This window comes from Panthera tigris, chromosome F2 (genome assembly GCF_018350195.1).
Source record: "Panthera tigris isolate Pti1 chromosome F2, P.tigris_Pti1_mat1.1, whole genome shotgun sequence".
NCBI lineage: Eukaryota > Metazoa > Chordata > Mammalia > Carnivora > Felidae > Panthera > Panthera tigris.
Window position 1 is genome coordinate 33,023,954 of NC_056676.1, and position 23,461 is coordinate 33,047,414.

The window sequence follows — 23,461 nt, forward strand, 5'->3', positions numbered from 1 at the left end:
AGGTCCCTGCCCAGAAGGGTTGTATACAGTCTCAGGCTGATAGTGGGCCAAAGTTCAGAGTCCTGGAAGAAGAGGAGCTTAACCAAAGTTTGATTAACAAGCATTTTATTCTCATTGATCAAACAGGGATAAAACAGTTCAGCTAATCTTTTATGAGACCAAGAATGGGAATTTGGAGGGTCTATGTCTAACTGTGTCATAGGTAAACAAGTAGGCATCAATAAGTCTTACCTAAGTCAAATGGGGAAGGATGGTTCCTTGCAGTAAACCATTTTCCACACAAAGGGTGGACTGGGGCAACAGCAAAGAGTGTTGTTCTTAACCTTCACTGTTTCTCAGGATTCCGGCTCAGGTAAAATTCAACATTATCACATACCTAGAGGTTATTTGGCCCATGATCTTGGAGCTATCACTACACTGTAAACATTAGAGAATGAGGTTAACCCCTAATGGGATTTATCTTTATGTCAAAGGTTAGAAGGAAAGATCTAGATTCCCTGGACCTCCAAAGAGACATTCTAAGAAAAAAGCCAAGGATAAGTTGGTCTTTTTGCCTTTTTAAATGGAGAAAAGCATTTCCATTTACCCTTACAAAGTGCCAGATGTAAGTTTAGCAATTCAGAAGGGTTATTTGGGTTTTAGATTCAGATGGGCAAGTCTTTTAATAACTACAAGACCTTAGGCAAATCATTGACTCCCTGAGGCTTACTTCAACATCTGTTAAAGGAAGTTTTTGCAAGTTATTGAAAGGATTAAATAAGATCATGTTTATAAAAATCCCTGCTATAAGTATATGTGTATGGCAAACTTAATCTCTTCCCTCAAGTAACAAAATTTAATGAAGTGCCAGTTGTAGGAAATTTTAATAACTTTGAAAGGAAAACATTTAAATGATTAAATTACAGTGTTTATACACATCCCTTACAACTTTTGTTGTCTTAAAATTTCAGCATATTTTATTATTTTTTTACAGTTTATTTATTTTGAGAGAAAGCGCACATGAGCGGGGAAGAAGGGCAGAGGGGGGGAGAGAGAGAGAGAGAGAGAGAGAGAGAGAGAGAGAGAGAGAGAGAGAGAGAGAGAATCTCAAACAGGCTCCACATTGTGGAGTCCGACTCAGGGCTTGATCTCACAACTGTGAGATCATGACCTGAGCCGAAATCAAGAGTCAGACACTTAACCAACTGAACCACCCAGGCACCACCACCCCCAGCATATTTTATTAACAATCTGTGTCTTACATCAAGGCACTCTTTTGAGATAATCTCTGTTGAACTGTAGTATAGGAGTTTGTAGCCTGACACAACCATTTGAAATCTCTGAGAAAAGTTACACTGATTTCAATTTTGAAGAAATTATTTTCATTTCTATAGGTATAGTAAGAAGAATGAACTAGGCAAGGAATAAAAGAAGGTACATAATTATCTCATTTAGAGAGAAGATTGGTCTACCACTTCTTAGCCATACATAATCACACTTGACAAATTCTAAATTTTTGTGTTTAGTCTTTAGATCTCACTCTACCCCCATCTCCTAATCCTCACCAATGGGATCTTTGTCTCCTCACAATTGATCTGAACACAGAGACTAGATCATTTATGGATAGGGATTCCCATCCAAGTAGTCAAACACATACAGGGAGTTCCATGGAGTAGACATGTCGTATTCTGGCTGCCTAAGAGGTAATTCCATTAAGGATGAGTAAGATGTTACATATTCATATCAATAACATAGGGTTCTTAAAATAGCCCACATATATGATTTGTTCAGAAAGCCTATTTTTGTGCCAGATGGCTAAAATCCACACCACAATTCTGATGTTGTCTAGCCAAGCAACATTAAATCAATAAACTCTTCTAGGATTCTGAGAGGTAAACAAATAATTTCTCTTCCTGTAAATTATTCTAGAATTCCAAACAGCAAAATCTACTACAAAGAGGGTCCTAGTGATGTTAAGAGTTTTAAGCAACAGAAACAGTTTAGCTACATATGTGTTTTCCCATTCATGCCATTTTTATTCAGGCAACCAGCAAATACTTATCAATGATTATTATGATTATTTTAATTGTGTGATTATTATGCTTAGGCACCATTCTAAGTGCTAGTTACAAGTCATTGAATGAGAAAGAAAATGCCTCTTTTGGGGGTGGAGGGCACCTCATTCTCAGATGGAAACTTACATTCTAGTTAAGGATTTATATTCTAAAACATATTCTTCAATCTGCATATATTCCGTAAAGCTAATACAGTGACTGTAATATTAAATTAATTGTTACTCAGTTGTTCATTGTTAAGCACCCCTTCATTGTTCAAATTTGAATTTGCCAGTTAAAAGGTCTATTTGGAATTCACTGAAGAAAATAGACATGATATTTTAAATATAGGACCTATTAAGGGTATATAAGTAATAGGAATATAAGTAAAAAGTAAATTTTGTTAACTACCACTAGTTTACCAGTGCTTTCTAAATCTCTAGCTTTAAGGAAATTAGTGCTGAAATAATATGTGAAGTTTTATTTTATTTTATTTATTTATTTTTTTTTTTGAGAAAGAGAGAGGGTGCATGAAAGTGAGGAGGGGCAGAGGGAGGAGAGAGAAAATTTCAGGCAGGCTCCATGTCTAGCACAGAGCCCAACCCAGGGCTTGATCCCACAAACGTGAGACCATGACCTGAGCAGAAATCAAGAATAGGGACCCTTAATCAAGTGAGCCACCCAGGCACCTGATATGTGAAATTTTAAAATGCTAATATTTGCACAATGTTTTTAAGAAATAAAAATAATTTAAGCAATTAATGTAATGAATAAGAAAGCAAAAGAATTTTATTTCTATAAGAAAATAATTCCGTAATATATGAACACTTGTACTTATGCATATGCTTAGCAAAGCTGATTACCTATGTTTGAAAATGTTTCCATTTTTCTCTAAGCCACTCACGAGAAAAAAATAATTCACTGATTGCCTAGTAGACGTAGATTTGCTTCATTTGACTTTCAAAGAATAAATATAACTAGAATTACTTCCAGTTTAGGGGGAGACATAAAGATTCCACAAATTGCATTGGTTAAAATGGCATTTATAAAAAAATGGCACTGTAACCATGGTAATATAAGGGTCATAAAATTTAAGCCACACTTTGTCTATATTACCTCCCTGGTTTCTAATGTTGCCTTTGTGCACCATGGCATATTAGATGCACATTCTGTTAAATTCTCTGGGGCCTTTTCACTCTTTACTGTTTTATGGACAATTGTGTCAGTACAGACTCCAGACACTGAAGCATAAACAGCTCAGGTGAGTGTGTTCACCACATTTGTTTAGCCAGGTGAAAATTAGTGTCTTAAACTTTGCCTACCTATCTCTATATTCAAAGAATGCACATAGAAGTTATCCATTCATCTTATTAAATAATAGATGTAGGATTCCTGACATAACAATGATATATTCCTTGAATTTTCTGGCACTAACATTCTAGTAATGCTAAATTTTAAAAAAATTATTAGCATTTTATTCTTCCCAGATCTGCATGTTAGTAATACTTCTTATTTTCTATAATACTGAATCTATGAAAACATTGGAACCCTTAGCTATGTTTCTTTATTCTAAATATAAAATGTTAAGCATAAGTAATACTCAATATGAAAATATCAGAAACTATATCTTAGATTGTCCATTCATCGAAAGTCTTAAAGAGAATTCAAATTATAGAAGACAATTTTCCAACATTATATTTACTGGATAGATTAATAGATGTTTTGGGGAAGGGTCAGTTAATTACAGATACTGATCTCTCATTGCCTTTTCCAGAGGCTGTTGAACTTAGTGGACTAAGCATTTTATCTGCCAAATGACTACCAATTTTTTTTCAAGTTTCAGATTTTTGTTAGTGCTCCAAATACAGCTGACCCATCACCAAGTGTGTTATATGCATAGGACTTTACAGATCTTTTTTTTTCCTAGCTAGTTTTAAAGTTACTGAGCATAATGAACTTTAAAAACTCTTCAGAATAAAAATCAATGAATAGATAAAAGACTACCTTCTTTGATAAATATCAGTGCAAGAAACTTGTACTCGAGCAAGCTAAGAAAGTCATTAACAGCAGTATTTCTGATGGAACTAATGTTATACCTACTCAAGCTACACTGAATCTAATAATCTGCGAAAGGAGAAATGGGAAAAGGTATGAAAGCTCTTCATTAAATCAGAAACTGAAAGAAAGGAAAAAGTGGCACTTTTTTTTTTCAGTTTTATTCATAGCTCAACAGACAGGATCACAATGGAAAAGAGATTAATCGTTTAAATGATGCTGACCTTTTACAATTCTTTCCCCACATTCCAAAAGTTAATTGCTTAAAAAATGCATTTCATGGAATGCACGGAAGTTTTAATCCAGGCAGTATTCGAGTTGCAAAGAGACATCTTCCTGCTCACCCATCTGCACTGTGTACCTTTATGACCAAAGCAGTCAGGGACTATGTCTGGCTGATTCCCCACACATTAAAATTCTCACAGGTGCAAACCAGGCCACACTATCAGCCATGGTTAAGGCTCTTCCCTTATAAACCCTTCACTGTCTTTAGAACGGCTCTGAACATGGAAAAATCACCAGCTCCAGGGTAGCCTGAGATGAAATGCAAGTACAGCCCTTTGGAAACCTGATAAGAATTCTTATCAACTGGAACCTGATAAGTATTCTGGATACCTTATGCATATTTAATATTTCCTATCTTGCCACATTTTTAGGAATACATTTTAATAATGTTCAGTAACAGTTTCTAAAAGCAAACTTTGCTAGTCTGTGGTCTACTGGTCTACTGGAAGTAACAACTACCCCTGCCATATAAGTCTGTGTGAATTAAACAAGTTGGGAAATCACTTTGGGCCTTAGTTGTCTCAAAAATGTGGGAAAATAGCCTATCTTTAAAAAAAGCAGAAAAGCTAAGAAAATAGGATATAAGGTATACACACACACACACACACGCACACACACACACACACACACACATACACATATACACATATACACACAGAAGGAAAGGGAAGATTTTTATTTCATTCCAAATTGAAAAAAAAAGGAGTAAAGGGAAAAATACTTTTTACCTTCCAGGAACAACACTGAGTTTTTTCATGTACATAATTTCCTGTGTTGTATAAAATGAATTTAGGGATAGATATTTTACAAATAGCTGATTTTAGAAAGGCTAAGTAATTTCTCTGAGGTCATGCTGTTAATGAAAGGCAGAATCAAGATTCACCCAGGGTCTGTAAGATTCCACCACCCTTAGATATTTTCACATATTAGTGCTTACAAATTTTATTACTTTTAATTTGTTTGAACCTTTATGATTTTTCCATATTTATACACCACTCGTAGTATTTTTAACTTAATTTTTAAATCAAATTGACTCCCTTTTTTTTTTTACTTAAAGTAAATGTATCTTTAAAACTAAACTTCAGTTCATTCCAGTAAATGAAAAACCAAGTATCCTTTTTCATAAATAGGAAGTATATTTAAGGTAAATATGATGAAAAAACAAAACATTTATTTTTAAATTCAGCTCAGTAATTTCTTTTTAACTTTTTTCAAGTTTATTTTTTATTTTGAGAGAGAGAGAGAGCACAGGCAGGGGAAGGGCAGAGAGAGAGGAGAGAGAGAATGCCAAGCAGGCTCTGCACTGTCAGTGCAGAGCCCGATGCGGGCCTTGAACTGACAAACCACCATATCATGACCTGAGCCAAAATCAAGAGTCAGACACATAACTAACTGAGCCCCCCAAGCGCAAATACCGCCCCCTGTATACATCTTGTTTAAAAAAAGAGAGAAATGTAAGAACTATACCAGCAGACACTTTATCATTAATGCAGTCAGAAAACCAGAAGAAAGAACATTGAGAAGGGTAATTTTCTCACTATGTGAGTCAGTTTTTAACGCGCCTTCCCACCTAGCTATCTTGGGTGCCTTTAGCAGTTTGTGCACCACTCTGGGAGCACGGAGCTCAGTCGTGCTGACCTGCACTTCACGCTTGATGAGATGATAACTCTGATGATATGCTGATTGGCCGTCACCCTCCTGCAGTCATGTGCTTTGCACAATTTTCTACCTGAAGTTGGCAGAAACCCTGCATGCAAATTGATTTGTTAAATTACAGTAGAAAAGTACCTTGAACTTTACAGAGTTTAATGTCTCAGAAGTGATAAAAATGAAAGAACATTTTTATGTGGTATATCCCCAGAGCCCTGAGACTCTCAGGAGGAGGTGGCCCTCTGGGTTACTACCCACTGCTGGCCCTTACCTTGCTGCTATCTAACGCATGCTGTTATTTATTTATTTATTTACTTACTTATTTAATTTTTAAAGTCAAGTTTTTATTTAAATTTTATTTAGTTAACATGTATGGTAAAGTTGGTTTCAGGTGTAGAATTCAGTGGTTTATCACTTACATATAACACCCAGGGCTCATCCCAACAAGTCCCTCCTTAATGCCCTTCGCCCATTTAGCCCATCTGCTGCTCAATCCTTCCATCATCCCTCAGTTGGTTCTCTACAGTTAAGAGTCTCTTATAGTTTGCTTCCCTCTTTCTCTTTTTTCTCTTCTCCTATGTTCATCTGTTTTGAACACAGGATTGAAATCATATGGTATTTCTTTGTCTTTCTCTGACTGACTTATTTCACTTAGCATAACACACTCTAGCTCCATCTACATCATTGCAAATGGTAAGATTTCATTCTTTTTTTAAAAATGTTTACTTTTGACAGAGAGAGAGAGAGACAGAGACGGAGCATGAGCAGGGGAGGGGCAGAGAGAGAGGGAGACACAGAATCAGAAGAAGGCTCCAGGCTCTGAGCTGTCAGCACAGAGCCTGACGCAGGGCTCAAACTCACAAACTGTGAGATCATGACCTGAACCGAAGTTGGACGCTCAACCGACTGAGCCACCCAGGCACCCCAAGATTTCATTCTTTTTGATGGTTGAGTAACATTTCACTATATATATATATGTATACGTATACATATATATATATTCTATATATGAAGATGTGTGTATATATATATATATATATATATATATATAAAGAATATGTGGTGCGTGTATATATATGTGTATATGTGTGTGTGTGTGTGTGTGTATTCATCCTTTTTGTTATGATGTGGTATATATATACCACATCTTCTTTATCCATTCATCAGTTGATGGGTACTTGGGCTCTTTCCATAGTTTGGCTATTGTTGATAATGCTGCTATAAACATCAGAGTGCATGTGCCTTTTGAATTAGTATTTTTGTAAATACTTTGTGTAAATACCTAGTAGTGCAATTGCTAAGTCATAGGGTGCTTTTATATTTAACTTTTTGAGGAGCTCTGTTTTCCAGAGTGACTGCACCAGTTTGCATTCCCATCAGCAGTGTAAGAGGGTTCCCTTTTCTCTGCATCCTTGCCAACACTTGTTGTTTCCTGTGTTGCTAATTTTAGCCATTCTGACAGGTGTAAGGTGGTATCTCTTGGTAGTTTTTATTTGTATTTCCCTGATGATGAATGAAGTTGAGCATCTTTTCATGTGTCTGTTAGCCATCTGAATGTCTTCTTTGGAAAAGTGTCTATTCACGTCTTCTGCCCATTTCTCAACTGAATTATTTCTTTTTTTGGGTGCTGAGTTTGATAAGTTCTTTACAGATTTTAGATACTAACCCTTTATCCAATATGCCATTTGCAAATATATTCTCCCATTCTGAAGGTTGCCTTGTAGTTTTGTTCATTGTTTCCTTTGCTGTGCAGAAGCCTTTTATCATGATGAAGTCTCAATAGTTATTTAGTTATTTATTTATTTATTTAGAGAGCACGTGCACTTGCAAGCAGGGTAGGGTAGTAGGAGAGGGAGACGAGAATTTTTTTTTAAGTTTATTTATTTATTTTGAGAGAGAGATAGAGAGCAAGCAACAAAGGGAAAGAGAGAGGGAGAGACAGAATTCCAAGCAGGCTCTGCACTGTTAGCCGTTGCAGGGCTCGAACTCATGAACCTGTGAGCTCATGATCTGAGCCAAAATCAAGAGTCAGACACTTAACTGACTGAGCCACCCAGGTGCTCCCCCTTGATAGTTTATTTTTGCTTTTGTTTCCCTTGCCTCAGGAGACATATCTAGTAAGACGTTGCTATGGCCAATGTTTAGGAGGTTACTGCCTGTGTTCTCCTCTAGGATTTTGATGGTTTCCTGTCTCACATTTAGGTCTTTCATCCATTTTGAGTTCACTTTTATGTATGACATAAGAAAGTGGCCCAGTTTCATTCTTCTAAATGTTGCTGCCTGGGTTTCCTGACAACATTTGTTGAAAATACTGCCCTTTCCCCATTGGATACTCTTTCCTGCTTTGTCGAAGATTAGTCCATATAGTTATGGATTCATTTCCAGATTTTCTATTCTGTTTCATTGATCTATGTATCCCTTTTTATGCCAGTACCATACTGTCTTCGTGACTACAGCTTTGCAATGTAGCTTAAAGTCCAGAATTGTGATGACTCTTGCTTTTCTCCTTCAAGATTGTTTTGGCTATTCAGTGGTTTTGTTTGCGTGTGTGTGTGTGTGTGTGTGTGTGCTTTCATATAAATTTTAGGATTCTTTGTTCTAGCTCTATGAAAAATTTTAATGGGGAGTTTGATAAGGATTGCATTAAATGTATAGATTGCTTCAGGTAGTAGATATTTTAACAATGTTTGTTTACCTATCCATGGGCATGGAATGATTTTACATTTCTTTGTATCATTTTAAATTTCTTTCAAAAGCGTTCTATAGTTTTCTAAGTATAGATCTTTACCTATTTGATTAGGTTTTTTCCTAGGTATCTTCTAGTTTTTGGTGCAATTGTTAATGGGATTGATTTCTTGATTTCTCTTTCTACTGTTTCATTATTGGTATATAAACACCCACAGCTAATATCATCCTCAATGGGGAAAAACTGAGAGCTTTTCCTCTATGATCAGGAACAAGACAAGGATGTCCACTCTCACCATTGTTATTTAACATAGTACTGGAAGTCCTAGCCTCAGCAATCAGAGAAATAAAGAGAATATAAGATAAATAAATATGCATCTAAATCAGCAAGGAAGAATTACCTTTTTCACTTTGTTGGTGAGCCTGTAAAACCCAGAGGCTGGAAGAAGTTAACAGCTCAAAAGAAATTATCTAACATCAGTGGAGGTACCCTAAAACACAATTAGTCATACAGACATTTCATAGTTAAATACAGTGATAGGTGCCATGTGTTATTATATATAAGTAAGATAGCTTTCATAGCTCAAGACAAAAAAACTGTTACCTTCCCTTCCCACAAAAATTAATGACTCATCTAATAATTTGAAAATGCTCTTTTTTAAATCACATACATACCTTCACCTTTTCAGCACCTAGACTGCACCGCATTCCTCGGAAATGTATCCGTGTGCTAAAGAGAAACAATCTTGGTTCTTTTCTTTTTAATTTTTTTAAATTTTCTAAAACTTTTTTTAATGTTTATTTATTTTGTGAGAGACAGCATGAGGAGGGGAGTGGCAGAGGGAGAGAGAGTCACAGAATCTGAAGCGGGCTCCAGGCTCTGAGCTGTCAGCACAGAGCTGACATGGGGCTCGAACTCACAAACCGCGAGATCATGACCTGAGGTCGGACGCTTAACAGACTGAGCCACCCAAGCGCCCCAAAACAATCTTTGTTCTTGTGAAAAGTATTTAATGTTGTCTGTTTTTAAAAATTGTTCTTAACCTTTACTATAAGAAAAATAATAATAATATGAATTTAAATAGCTTGAAATTTCAGAATATTCATATGAGAAGTAATAACTGCAAAAACAGGTCCAATTTTTCTTAAATTTTACCCATAACTTTAAGGGGGTCTCAAAATTTAAAATACAAAATACATTTTCTTTTCTGATATTTGTGGCCACATTTGATCTCTGTATGTACTGATGCTAAGCAAGGACATTTTTATTTAAGCCATCTCTGTAAACATAAATTGAGTAACTATATCTGGAAGTAAATTAAGTTGGAAAAGTGCAGCTATTTAATTGATTTTTTTTCTATGTGAGGTATGGTACTTTCTTATGGCATATAAAGTGATAAAATTGGTTATTTCATTTCATAGCCTAAATGGGTTCAGTAAATGAGAGACAACAAAAAGATACAGCAATCTAATCACAAAACATCATTGTCTATCAACCCTTAAAAATTAATAAAGTTTATTTAAAATGTATTATGGCTATGTACACATATACAAGCAAATACAAATAAAGCAATTCTTTATGACCCAGAAATGAATTCTCTGTGCTCTTCCACTTACCCATATTTATTGCAGCAAAACAGAGATTTTTAGAATAGTTTCATAGGTGCCTGCCCTATCAGCTTCCCAGCACTTATCCACCAAAATCCCATTAGTCTAAATGCAGCTCCTAAGGCTCAAACAAATAAAGTCAGTGGAAGCATTCTGCCTAAAACTTCACCTGAGCCAACTGTTTCCCTAATACCTCCCACCTAATACCTCCCACCAACACCCCAAGTGTTTACAGACAGGTTTGTTGGGAGAACATGTTGCCCTACCTGCAGACATGGGCGTCCATTCTGTGATGTTTATGTCACATCAAGTATTTACTTAATGTGACCCTCAAGTAAGAGCAGAATAATATAATTCTGGGCTGGATTTATTTTTTTACCACTTCATTAAGACGCTGGGCAAGTGACTTTATTCCCTTGTGCCTCAGACTTCTCTTCATTAAGATGACTGTAAAATGCTATAGAAATAATGTATAGCTTCAGATATGCAGTGCAGATGTAGCATACATTATATGTAGGTGCCAAGTAATACCACACGGTGTTTACTCAGCAAAATAACGCCAGGTGTAGATAACACGACAGAGAGCCCCATAGACCCAGGGCCCTTCCTCTTTAGCACACAACAGAGTGTAGTCATCATGAGTCTTCCGTGCATTTTTACAGCTAAGTCTCATGAACAGATGATGTCACAGCATCCTTTCAGGTCCACTGAGTGTGACTTGCTAGAGAAATTTAATTACAAAGAAAAAAACCTCTTCAAATAAAAAGTTTGATTTGGGGATGATTTCTTCATAGAAATCTTCTAGGAGAGAACTCAACTTATATTGAATTACTTCATCAATTTATTGAATTAAATGATCCAAGCTCTTGTTTATCTTGATCCATACAGAATCACATAGCTGACACTGTTTCTCAATTCTATACTCTCTTATAATAAAAAAAAAAATGAAAACACAGATAAATAAGGTGATATCCAAAACTTAGTTTTAAAAAGTCACCTACAGAGGATAGGACATAATCAGTCACACATAAAACAGATAAAGCCCAATTTCTAATTCCTTCTATCTATATTACAATTCTGGGATTTTTCATGATCATGACAGTTTTAGGTACTACAAAATTCTGAAATCTCTTCTGAATCATCTAGGATTCTATTCTGTCCAGCTTAATTTGAGTGCTAAGAGTATTTTGATAATACTATTACTAGGAACTATCCCAAAGCTTTAAGCCTTCAGATTTTTTTAAATTATATTTCTCAAATATGCTGATAAAAAATAGAATAATAGCTTAAGTATGTCATCACTTTACTATGTCACTTGATCTCTCAGATTAATTTTACTGAATTTTAAAGTTGAAACTACTTTTTTTTATATTCTAATAGTTTGGTGTATACAGTAAATTTAATTAAATGAGAATTGTTAAATAGCCATGACAGCCTTTCCCCCAGCTATTCTGAATGATCATGAATTAACTATACAATTTCCAAGGGCTTTTTAATTTATACCTCTAAATCAATCAATTTTAAATCCCATTTTTCTGTTAGACATAAAATGATTTCTAAAATATTTCTTCTTGTGATGCAAAACAAATTACGAAAGGAGTAAAATATATGAAATTTCAAAGTTCATAATAATCTTAGCATTAATCAGCATTTGGCAGCTAGCACTGGAATTAACTTACACAATTTGGAGTATTATCCTAAAATTATCATTGCCATTTCCAGCATTGGGAGTCACTAACGGTTGTTAGACACTATATAATTAGCATGAGAAGTCAGAAATTGATGCATGACCAAACACAAGTTATGTGCCAAATAAAATTACTATAATTTATCAATTCAGCTAGTCAAATGTGATTGTCAGTGAGCCCAGAATACTCAAAACACAATCATAATTATGTTCAGAAAGTATCAGGGAAGAGTTTTGGGAAAAAAAAAGAAACGTTACTGTGTTAATGTATGTATAACAGAATATCCAAGTTCTGGTAAATCATAAAATTTAGCAATATGATTAACTTTTTTTCAGTATTAACTAAATTTTTTACATAGATGTTTTAAATAAAATTATGTAACCCACATTAGATAATTTTACTGTAAAGTTAAATGTTCTTTTTTCTTAATCAAATGTATTTTATAACATAAATGTTCTCCTTTAGACAGATGATGACTAAAGCAAAATTTTAATTAAAATGGCTTTTAAATTAGTTCAAGATGGAAATTAAAAAAAAAATCCAGGCAAATCTGCTACAAATCAGGGAAAGGCAGGTTGTAAGTTATGTGCAAATCCTGGTACATCCCCAATAATTCCATCTCTTTTTTCCCACTCCTCATAGGGCACCAGTGTACTTTCATATCCCAGTTGAGATCACCTGTACTAAAATTGATGATATACCCAGTCTGCTTCCCTACTCTCCTCCTTCCCACAACTGGGCAGAATAGAATATTAAGGAAAGCACTGGCCTTAAATAAACAGTCCGGGTTTGATTCAGGCAAGACGCTCTCTGATTCAAGAATTAATGAATAACGTGAGGATGATTCTTGCCCCAAAATCTACCTCACTGGTTTATAAAGAAAATCAAAAGTGTTTTATAAATTTCTATACACTATACAAATAAGAGTTATTATGATGATTTGTGGCCCATGCCCACAGATTTAGCCCAGTCCCAGATTCTAAGAATAACTCACACCAGTCTCTACGTGGAATGAATTTAGGAAGCCTCAGCTAAGTAATTCAAATGCATCAGATTCTAAAACCTTCTTGCTGTTTCTCTTGCTGTAAGCTTATTACAGTTGCTCTAGGCTTTTTTCTAATAACCGGATCTTCCTTTATTCTGGGAACAAACAGGGTCCCCAAAAACAAATGAATAAATAAATCAGAACCAGAAAGTCTCATTCTTCAGATGCCAGCTTTTAAGTTCGAATACCAATCCATTTCCCCCCTGTAGTAGATCTCTGCCTTCCTCTCTCCTGCCATCTTAGGATATCTGACCTGAATCCATACCCCGACAGATGGGAGCCACCTAGTACTTCTGTAATGCTCAAATTCCATCTACCTGCCTGACTTGTCACCACACTCCTTAGATTTGGGCGCAATATATAACCTAGCCATTTGGCAGATTTAGACTCAAAATAGCAAATTCTTTTCTGGCCACGATTTTCTACAAAAGGAGCAAAATGTCTTGTGAGATAACGAGTTCTATATCCCCTAAGGTAAACAGGCCAAAGCTACGTACCTATCAGCAGTGATTACCATGGAAGGCACTGCTGCTCTGGTTGGGAGGTTAGACAAGATCACTCTACAATCCTAGGTCACCTGCTTAATTAACGACTCTGCTACTCTGCTTCTCTGATGCTTTGGAGCGAGAATGGATAAGACAATATATGGCTCCTGACATTGTTGCATCTTACTTCACTAAACAAATTATTCCTATAATGAATCCAAGAGACTGCATGCTATTTGTGTTATTAGCATTTTATTTGTGATACTAACTAAATGAAATGCACTCTAGAAACACAAATGTTCTTTGCGTGTAGATGTTAAAAACTGTTACTGCTCTAATGTCCTTGTTAGAGAGAGCCATATTTAGTTATAGGAAACGATGTCATTTAACTCTGAAAAGAGTGGGTTTTTTAAAATCACATATGGTAAGCCATGAACCAACACCAAGCATCCATAAAGAAGATGGCATTTCTAATTATACTTTTACATTAATTACCACACTCTTGTCACTTCACTATCAAACTGTTTATATTCTCTCTATAAGTCAGTCGCATAAAGTAAATGAAAATATGAATGATGCAAAACTTGGCAGTCACTTTATAATATTTGTAGGAATACAGTGTATTTGGATTTGGTACATAGAATTAAATTATTTTAACATTATTTTTTATTTTATTCTGGTTTTATAATATTGTATTATATTTTCCTTCAGTTTTAGAAAAGGAAATCAAACAGCATTACTCATGCAGTAACTTAAGTCTATTATATTATACCAAATAACTGATTTCCCCAGTCTTTTCATCTTTCTATTTGGTTATGGAATAACAAAGCCTACCTATTTGAATGTTTGTGATCCATTATAGACATGTAAGACCTTTTTTGTATCTTAGCCATACTTATTTCTTGAACACTGGGAGACAAATGGAGAACAGGATAAAAACATGGGAGTTATCGGGCAGAATCATGGGCGTGGATTTCAAAAATGAACTGTTAGGAATTAGAAGCAAAAAAGTAAGTAAGGAGAGAGGAGGTGGTATGGAGACAGAAAAGAAGTGAGGACGTCCAGAAGATGGTTTGCCAGTGGAGTCATGACTTGCTAAGAGTCCCTCTAGTTGATCAAGAATTGATCCAACTTAGGGGCACCTGGGTGGCTCAGTCAGTTAACCATTCAACTTTGGCTCAGGTCACGGTCTCATGGTTTGTGAGTTGGAGCCACACATGAGGCTCTCTGCTGTCAGCACAGAGCCCGCTTTGAATCTTCTGTCCCCCTCTCTCTCTGTCCCACCCCCAATTGTGCTCTCTTTCTCTCTCTCTCTTTCTCTCATGAATAAATCAACATTAAGGAAGTTTTAAAAAAGGAAGAAAGAATTAACAGAATTGACCCAACTTAAGTAAGGTTGATGGTATTTAGGAGAACTGAAGCAGGAGAACTCTTACCAAAATAACTATTCAAGCTAGTAAATTAAACATCCCTAGTTCCATGGATGCTGATAAGACAAAAGACTTTGCTACTCAAAGCAAAAGACATAGGAGTATCAGGATAGTTGTCCTGGTTTCCTAAGCTCAGGACCCAAGTCCAAGATGCCTCTGCCAGGTAAAGCCTACATGCAGTACAGTGCCCTAAAAAAGAGAGATCTTGAGTATAGAGAATCCAGCTTTCCAATAAGCAGTAAGCAAGCCTATTCTTTATCCAGACACAAGATTTATTACAGAACTACATGGCTCATTCCAGAGAGGAGTTACCTCACTTCTCGGGATTGCCAGCCAAATAAATAATTCTAAGAAGTAGCCTTGAGGAAAGAACAGAGATCTTACTCTCAGCTGGACACATAGGAGGGCAAACAGCCCACTCACAGAAGACTGCTGCTCAACAGCGAAGTGAATCAGCATCACTCAGAAACTTATCAGAAATGTGACGTCCTGGGCCTCATTCCAGACCTAGCTGACTTAGTGCATTTAGACTGCTATATCAAAATACTACAGACTGGGAAACTTACAAACAACAAACATGTATTTCTCAGAGTTCTGGCAGCTGGGAAGTCCAAGATCATGGCAGTGTTAGGTGTCTGCTGGGAGCCCATTCTCTAGTTTATAAGCAAGCAGTCATTTGCTGTGTCTTCATATGGTGGAAGAAGCAAGGGAGCCTACTGGGACTTCTTTTATAAGGACACTAATCCCATTTATGAGGGATCTGGCCTCATCACCTAATCACCTTCCAAAAACTCTACCTCCTAATACCATCACATTGGGGGTTAGGATTTCAACATATGTATTTTGAGGAAACACAAACATTCAGACCATAGCATTAGCGAATCAGAAATTTGGCAATCTGAATTTACTATGCCACTTTTGAGGCCTATTAAAGTTTGAGAACCAAACATGTAAGGAAAAGAATTCTGGATAGCAGTCAAGATTCTGGGTCTAGTAAGTGTTTCTATCAACTACCTGGGCGTGCCTTTCAAACTGTCTGGGCCTCAGTATCTTCACCTATTATAATAGGAGAGGGTCAGGTAATTTCTGATTTCTTATTGCTCAAGTCCAATGAAATTCTATATTCTTTGACATGTAGTTTATAAATATTGCCTATATTAAAGACCTTAAAATATGTATGGCAAGTACTGGGAAACTAGGAGAGATAGCAGCAACACAGATCCATAAGGACCCATATGTGGCTTCATAGGCTCACAGAACTTACTTGTCAGCATGCTGGGAGTAGAACAATACCTCAGAGAAATGTGAAGTAACCAATCTGGTATATCAGAAGATCTGTTTAGGAATTTATGGTGGTTCCCATCACTGAAAGGGAGGCCAGTCTTGTGTCCTCTGGCCTGAGCATTCTCTTCCAAAGGGCATACTGTTACAAATTATAATCAGAAGTCTTGCCTGGGGAGCATGGATTTGGAGCAAAGAGTTGATTGAATGTTCTGAGATTGCCTGATGTGTCCACATCTGTCACCATAGTCTAGGTTCACTTCCAGGATTTGGATGCCTTCTTCTGTGGAGAACACCTTCTCCCGAATGGGTGCAACTGAGTTACCCTCCAAGAAGTTACTCTCCTACTTTTCTGTACTTGCAGTGTCAAACAAGTCTCCCTCAGATCAACACTTTTCTTTGGCAGATTTAGTAAGTTTCACTTATGTTCTAGTCTAGACTCAAAGACTTAGAAAATTCTGCCTCTCTTAAGTGACCCTGTATATTCTCTACCCTGATCATTTAAGTCTTGATTTTAGAGTTAAAAATCTCAGAAGACAGCCCAATTACTTTATTTCCAAGTTTCTGATGGGCTACCACACTTTCAATTTTGCCTGTGTTTCCGGCATCCCCCAGCCCCTAGATCTTAAATGGCCATCAGCTCGGGAATGGAGACTAAGCCTCCAAAAACTACATAATGGAGGAGTTGCCTTCACATGTAGCCATCCCAGTGAGTGAGTAGCCATCTTAGTTTCCATGCCATTTATGGTTTTTGTGATGTGATTCTTTTAGCAAAGTATAATGCAATTCTGGCCTCAAGAGCTTATTAATAAAAAACAAGTTTTACCTTACAATGTACAGTAGCTTCCAGGAATGTTTATGTTATTTAGAAATTTGAATTGAATTGTAAAAGCCAAATGTATTCACATTGTCTATAAAAAGTGAATGGCTGAACAGTTACTCAGTAAACATGATGGGTGGTGACAACAAATTTAGGTAACTCCTGCTTGTTAGACTATGCTTTTCTATAAAATGTTACACAGCCTATATTTTCCACATGTTTTCTTTCACCTTTTTTGCTTTTATGGATGCTAACTAAAAAATATGAATTGTCTATATTTCTTTCATTATTTATTAGTTATAAATCTCAATTAGAAAGATAACAGAGTCATTTCTGGCACTAAAAAAGTCACAAGGCTTCTTTAAAAATGTGATTTTTAAAATTTTTTTTAATGTTTATTTTTGAGAGAGAGAGACAAAGCATAAGTAGGGCGAGGGTCAAAGAGAGGGAAACACAGAATCTGAAGCAGGCTCCTGGCTCTGAGCTGTCAGCATAGAGCCCAATGCGGGGCTTGAATCCACAAGTCGCAAGATCATGACCTGAGCCAAAGTCGGACTCTTAACCAACTGAACCACCCAGGCTCCCCAAAATGTGATTTTTCTTTGGCAGAACTGTTAGTAAAGTGTATTTATTCTACCTATTACTATACCTTTATAACGATGTTCAGCATCACTAATTATCAGGGAAATGCAAATTAGAATCACGATGAGATACCACCTCACCCCTTTCAGAATAGCTATTATCAAAAACAAACAGAACAAATGCTGGAGAGGATGTGGAGAAAGGGAACCCTCGTGCACTGTTGGTGGGAATATAGACTGGTGTAGCCATTGTGGAAAACAATATGGAGTTTCCTGAAAAAATTTAAAATAGACCTACCATACAATCTAGCTATACCACCTCTAGATATTTATCTGAAGACAATGAAAACACTAATTTGAAAAGATATATACACCCCTAAGTTCATTGCAGCATTATTTACAATAGCCAAGAATGGAAGCAACCTAGTGTCCATGGATGGATGAATGAATGAAGAAGGTATGGTATATATATCCAATACTACTAAGCCATTAAAAAAGAAGGAAATCTTGCCATTTGAGACAGCATGGGTGGACCTTGAGGGTATTATGCTAAATGAAATAAGACAGAGAAAGACAAATACCATGCATGTGATCTCACTTATATTTGGAATCTAAAAAACAAAAAAGAAACAAAACAAAACTCAGAGATACAGAAAATATATTGGTGGTTTTTAGTGGGGGAAAGGTGGTTTGGAGGTAAAAAGAGCAAAAGGAGTCAATTCTATGGTGACAGATGATAACTAGACTAATTGTGATCACCTTATATACAAAGACTGAATTATTATGTTGTACACCTGAACTAATATAATGTATTATTATATTACAATACAATATATACCAATACAAAATATTACAATACAAAATATACCAATTTTACATCAATAAATGCATAAACATATATATATTATATATTATATATATTCATGAGGTTTAAAATTAAATGTGCTTTCCCTGTAGATTAATACTCTCCTTTTTAACTTGGTCAAGTAGAAGTACATTGCTTGGTTCAGTACAATTCAGGCCCATCTGAGTGGCTCTTTTTGTTTTTGTTTTTCAGAAATGGGAGAGATTGAGAGTTGGAAAAGCATTCATCATCAGGATAATTAGTTTTAAAAGCATCCAGACTCCCATATAGCCACTAGATAAATTACCCACTATTCAAGAGAAGGAAAGCACAATTAGTTTCACATTATAGTAAGCCAATCAGCTCAAGTGACTGTCATTCTTGAGAAAAAGGGAACAAGAATGTCATAGTTGTGCCCTTTCTCCCCTGCCTTTAGAAGTAAACAGCAATCCTTTTATCAGACTGGAAGCTCTATGGAAGGCTTAGTGAATATATTTTGCTATTGTTTTTTGATAAGGAGAATTGTATTCATGACTTGTATCCATATGGTTAATAACACTTACTTCACAATGCAAAGTTAATGGAGCTTTTGTTTTGTACTAGGGACGGGCAAATGCTTTGAAGCTTTATGGCAAGGAAGTAAGACTTTAGTAAATTATTTTCAAACCTCCTTTTCTTCTTGCCAGGATAATTATTTTTATGTAATCACTCACAATCAAGAGGCAAAAGAAGGGGCAAGGAGAAATCATACTAGTGATAATGGAATATGCACAAAAAATCTGCAGGCTGTTTTTCTCTTCTTACAATGGATAGTTTTTAAACAACCACTCGTTACCTCTTTTGAGACAAGCAGGATGGTGTAAGAATATACTAAATGAATGTTATCTGCCACGACTTAACCTGAAGAAACCCAATACATACACAGCTGCTGTGGCATCTTAAACATCTTGCATGTGTAATAAGAATGATCTATGAAGGCCTCACAAGAAAGAGGGCAACTGCAATCATATAAATGAAAGACCTTTAGTTCCTTCCTGAACACAAGTGTTATCAGTCAAAACCCAAAACCACTATGCCTTATGTTCACATGTCAGCATCATTCTACAGGTTAAACTTAATTTTATTTATTCACATATTCATTTTCACATTGATAATGGATCATTTTTGGTATGTGCATATAGAAAATGTATAAAACTTCCTTTTTTTAAGTTTATTTTTTGAGGCAAAGAGAGTGTGTGCACAAGAGGGGTGAAGGTGTCTGTCAGCACAGAGCCCCCAATGCGGGGATCAAACTCACAAACCATGAGATCATGACCTGAACCGAAGTCAGACACCTAACTGAATGAGCCCCAGAGGCACCCCAAACTTCTTTACAGCACACAACTCATGGCACACCTGCTTTGTACCATAAGTTCAAAACGTTGTGCTTTAAAGACTTACTGACTGTATGGACGAGAACACTGCTAGGAACTGCATGAAGAACACATTTGAGTAACGTTTAATTTTTAAAAACACATGCATGTGTGATCAGTAAGCATATAGTATAGACTGGGTGAGGAAGAAGAGGAGGAGGAGGAAAGGAAAGAGGAAATGGGGCAGAAGACCAAAAGAGAGAGAGAATCACAGTATCAGAATGTACTTAGCCCTTAAAGGATGTAAGTTTAAATGCTTTGGATGAGAGACTAGACTATTAAGGGTGCATATTTTGTTTATTCTTAGTCTTTTGATTTATGAAAGTTTTAAAATCAAAATTATTAGGACTTTATTATTACAATCAAGTATAGCAAGGTTTACAAAGTACTGAAAGTCCTCTGAAAAATGATTGTTCCAGATTTCTTAATTAAATAGCATTCAGACACTGTAAATGGCATTTGTAAATTTAGTATATTTTATACAGTTTTTAAAATTCATTTGTCTAGTTTAACATATCTTTCTGAGAATGAAATAATTCTTAAAATATGATGAATTCAATGTATCGATACGGCCTAAGATTTTCTTAGACTTTCCAATAACATGTACAAACTTTAGATTTGGTCATAAGATTTGAAATCATAAAATTGAAATCCTATATCTCAATTAATTTTTAATCGCGTATTTAGAACTGAAACCACAGGACTGGCACACTAACAGGCTAAATTCTCTTACATAACACAAGTATTTGCAGTTCAAATATTCAAACATTTTTTTCTTAACACAAAAACATTAGTACTATGATTTCAATTCTTGCAAGTACTTTGTGTTTAATTCTATATCTAACAAGAATTAAGATATGTACTCACCAAGGAAGAAAACATCCCAGTAAACTGAAATTACTCAGATGTATATGTTTTTAAGAGTGACAAATGCATATTCATGAAGGAAGAGAAAATACCATACTAGTTCACTGATACTTTTCAACAAGGGACCTTGGCCAGGTGAGATCTGGAGCAACAGACATCCAGAGCAATTGTCACCACCCCACCTGCCATACTCAGTCTTTTTCATAATCTCTGTATTGTATAGGCTTCAAATTTTAATGAAAGTTCAAGTTACCTAATCTCTGGGTATTCGTAGGATTCAGCAACTGTTGGGAAAGGCAGCCTGTGCCTATGGTCTTTCAATGCCCACTCCACCACGTAAGAACATGCCTTGGGCTTGCGGTACTTCCTTACCAAGAAACAGAGAGCCACAAAGCCTGTCAGTTTTATCACTTGTATGAAAATATCTTTCCTGGTTCAAATTCAAGGAGTGTTTCTGTATTCTGCTTAAATGTGTATGTTAATGATTGTCACACACAACTTTCAGTATTTTAGCCTCCAAGGGGCAGAGTTCAGGGCCCTCTTACTGCAGCCAGGAAGAGTTATGTATAGGCCAGTTGTCCTGAATCAGCTGCCTTGGGGACTCGCTACAAAGCACACTACTGGAGCTGGATAACGTTGTTCCACCCAATGCTGACTGTGTTTTGTTTTCCTCGCCAACTCTGATACCAAAATACAATGGACAAAAATGCTTGGAGTCCTTCGCTGAGATTGATTACTGGTGGGTGGTATTTGCTCCCCCAGGACTGACAACTGACACACAGTGTTTTTCTCAACAGCAATTCCCATCCAAATTGATACCTTGATTTGCCTGTCTTTGTCTCTTAAAACATATATACAGATTTTCCAAACTGCAATAACTTTGAGGTTGATGGGATAATAAGTATAATTATATTTTCTATCTAAATATAAACCTTCAGCTTGATAGGATTCTAAGACAAATGCATGCCTTTTCCCGCTACTGAAATCTTGCATTATTTTATCTTCGTATTCATATGCAATTTCTCAATTCAATTCTTCTACCAATTAAATTTTGGCTCTTATGTGGTGTTTCTGGCTCATGGCTGTACGATGGGTCTTTCACTGCCCTTCTTGCATCTAGCTTTCTTCTCTTATAACCAAGATTGTGTATCTCAGATCAGAAATCTGTATTGCTTTTTCTCCTTTCCCGGGTGCATAAGGCTTGGGACCACACTGTTCAAAGCCTGTTACAGGGGAAGTGTCCCATGGTCACTCTGGTGAGGAGCCTCAAAAATGCAAAAGCAACTCAGATCTCTTCCCCTAGCCTAGACTTCAAGTGGCTCCCCTCTGACATGGTCAAGGGCTCTGGTTGGAAGATAATTGCTGATCTCGGGCAATAATAAATGGACTGGATCTTTAAAACTCATAACATATTGTAAATGTAAATAATTTTAGCATTGCCTCCCACGAAGGATCCAAGAACCTAAAGTTCTCAAGTGTTTTTCCTAAACATCCACATCTTTTATCATTTCCTGATTTCACCTGAGAACCTAACTTATATATACGTATGCTATCAACAACGAAGCATATATCTCAATATTTTAAAATACTTTTTTTTTCTTTTCCCAGTTTCTACAGATAAAGTGATCTGAAGTAATGAATGATGCCACGAGAACAGAAAAGAGAAACTGTGACAACCCCCAGAAATGTGAAAGGAGGTTTCTTACTGGATTGCAACTTCTTTGGTTCAATTTATTTAAAAAAAAAAAAAAACCCAAATAAATAAAATGGACAGTATTGTTCAATTTTAGAAATTCCACTTCTTCTATGTTCTAAGCTATATAATTGTCAGGTTTTTATGGTTTAGATTGTAAATGTGTTTTCCCCTTTGCTAATTATGTTGTGTTTTTTTTTAAAGTCTTTTAAAGTCTTAAAATGTGAAGGACATTTATGAACGGTAAGGGAGACACTGTATACAAATGTATATTTGTAAAAGCTATTTTTATGATTAGCATGTTTTACTGTTGATCATATATAAAGTCAGGTGATATTGCAATTCTATGTTTAAAGCTTATTTCCAACAATGTCATGTAAGAAAAGATACATCGTAAGCTAGTTTTTATAATTTATTTTTAATTTATAGTTTAAAGTACTTTAGATCATAATGATAAAATACTTGAAAAGGTTATATTTCTGCCCTCCATAAGCACCATTTTTATTAATAAAGAATGCAAGTATTTCAGTGATTCAATAGTGAAAGGACTGTTGCTTTGATGTGTGATTAAATTGAGCATTCTCTACTCAACTGAAATGATCCAATTGTTACCCAGTACTGCAGTGTGAGTAGGAGATCCCATGGACAGGTTAGTGCCAATAAAGGTGAAAACTATATTGGCAAGGAAAGATTGTCTTGTTTTTGGTTCCCAAAAGTTTAAATAGTGCACATATCACTTCATTGCATCTCCTATTACTAGGAACGCTCCATTCCCAAGCATTGCAAGTGTTTTCCAGATGCTCTTTGCTGTTGTCTTGTGCTGTGGAAATGGAAGAAACCATCTTCACAGACTGTAGGAGAATTCAGCATATAATTTCTTAATAAATACTGTTTCTTTTAAAACAAAGTCGGTGTGTATCTTTCCTTTGGGGTGCACTTAGTTTTAATACTCAGTTTGACTTTTTATGTCCCTGCAGTGCCATAAAGTTAGTGCAATAA

The 23,461-nt window shown here is 35.9% G+C and overlaps 1 protein-coding gene across 2 annotated transcripts in view; it reads left to right on the plus strand.

The window, feature by feature from the left end:
* RALYL (RALY RNA binding protein like) overlaps nt 1–23,253 on the plus strand; it is a 710,067-nt gene extending 686,814 nt beyond the window's left edge. For both annotated transcript variants that reach the window (XM_042973032.1, XM_042973034.1), the window contains one exon: nt 22,378–23,253. In XM_042973032.1, coding sequence (XP_042828966.1) covers nt 22,378–22,395 — 18 coding nt within the window. In that variant the 3' untranslated portion in view covers nt 22,396–23,253. The remainder of the gene's footprint in view (nt 1–22,377) is intronic.
* Nucleotides 23,254–23,461: the final 208 nt, after the last annotated feature.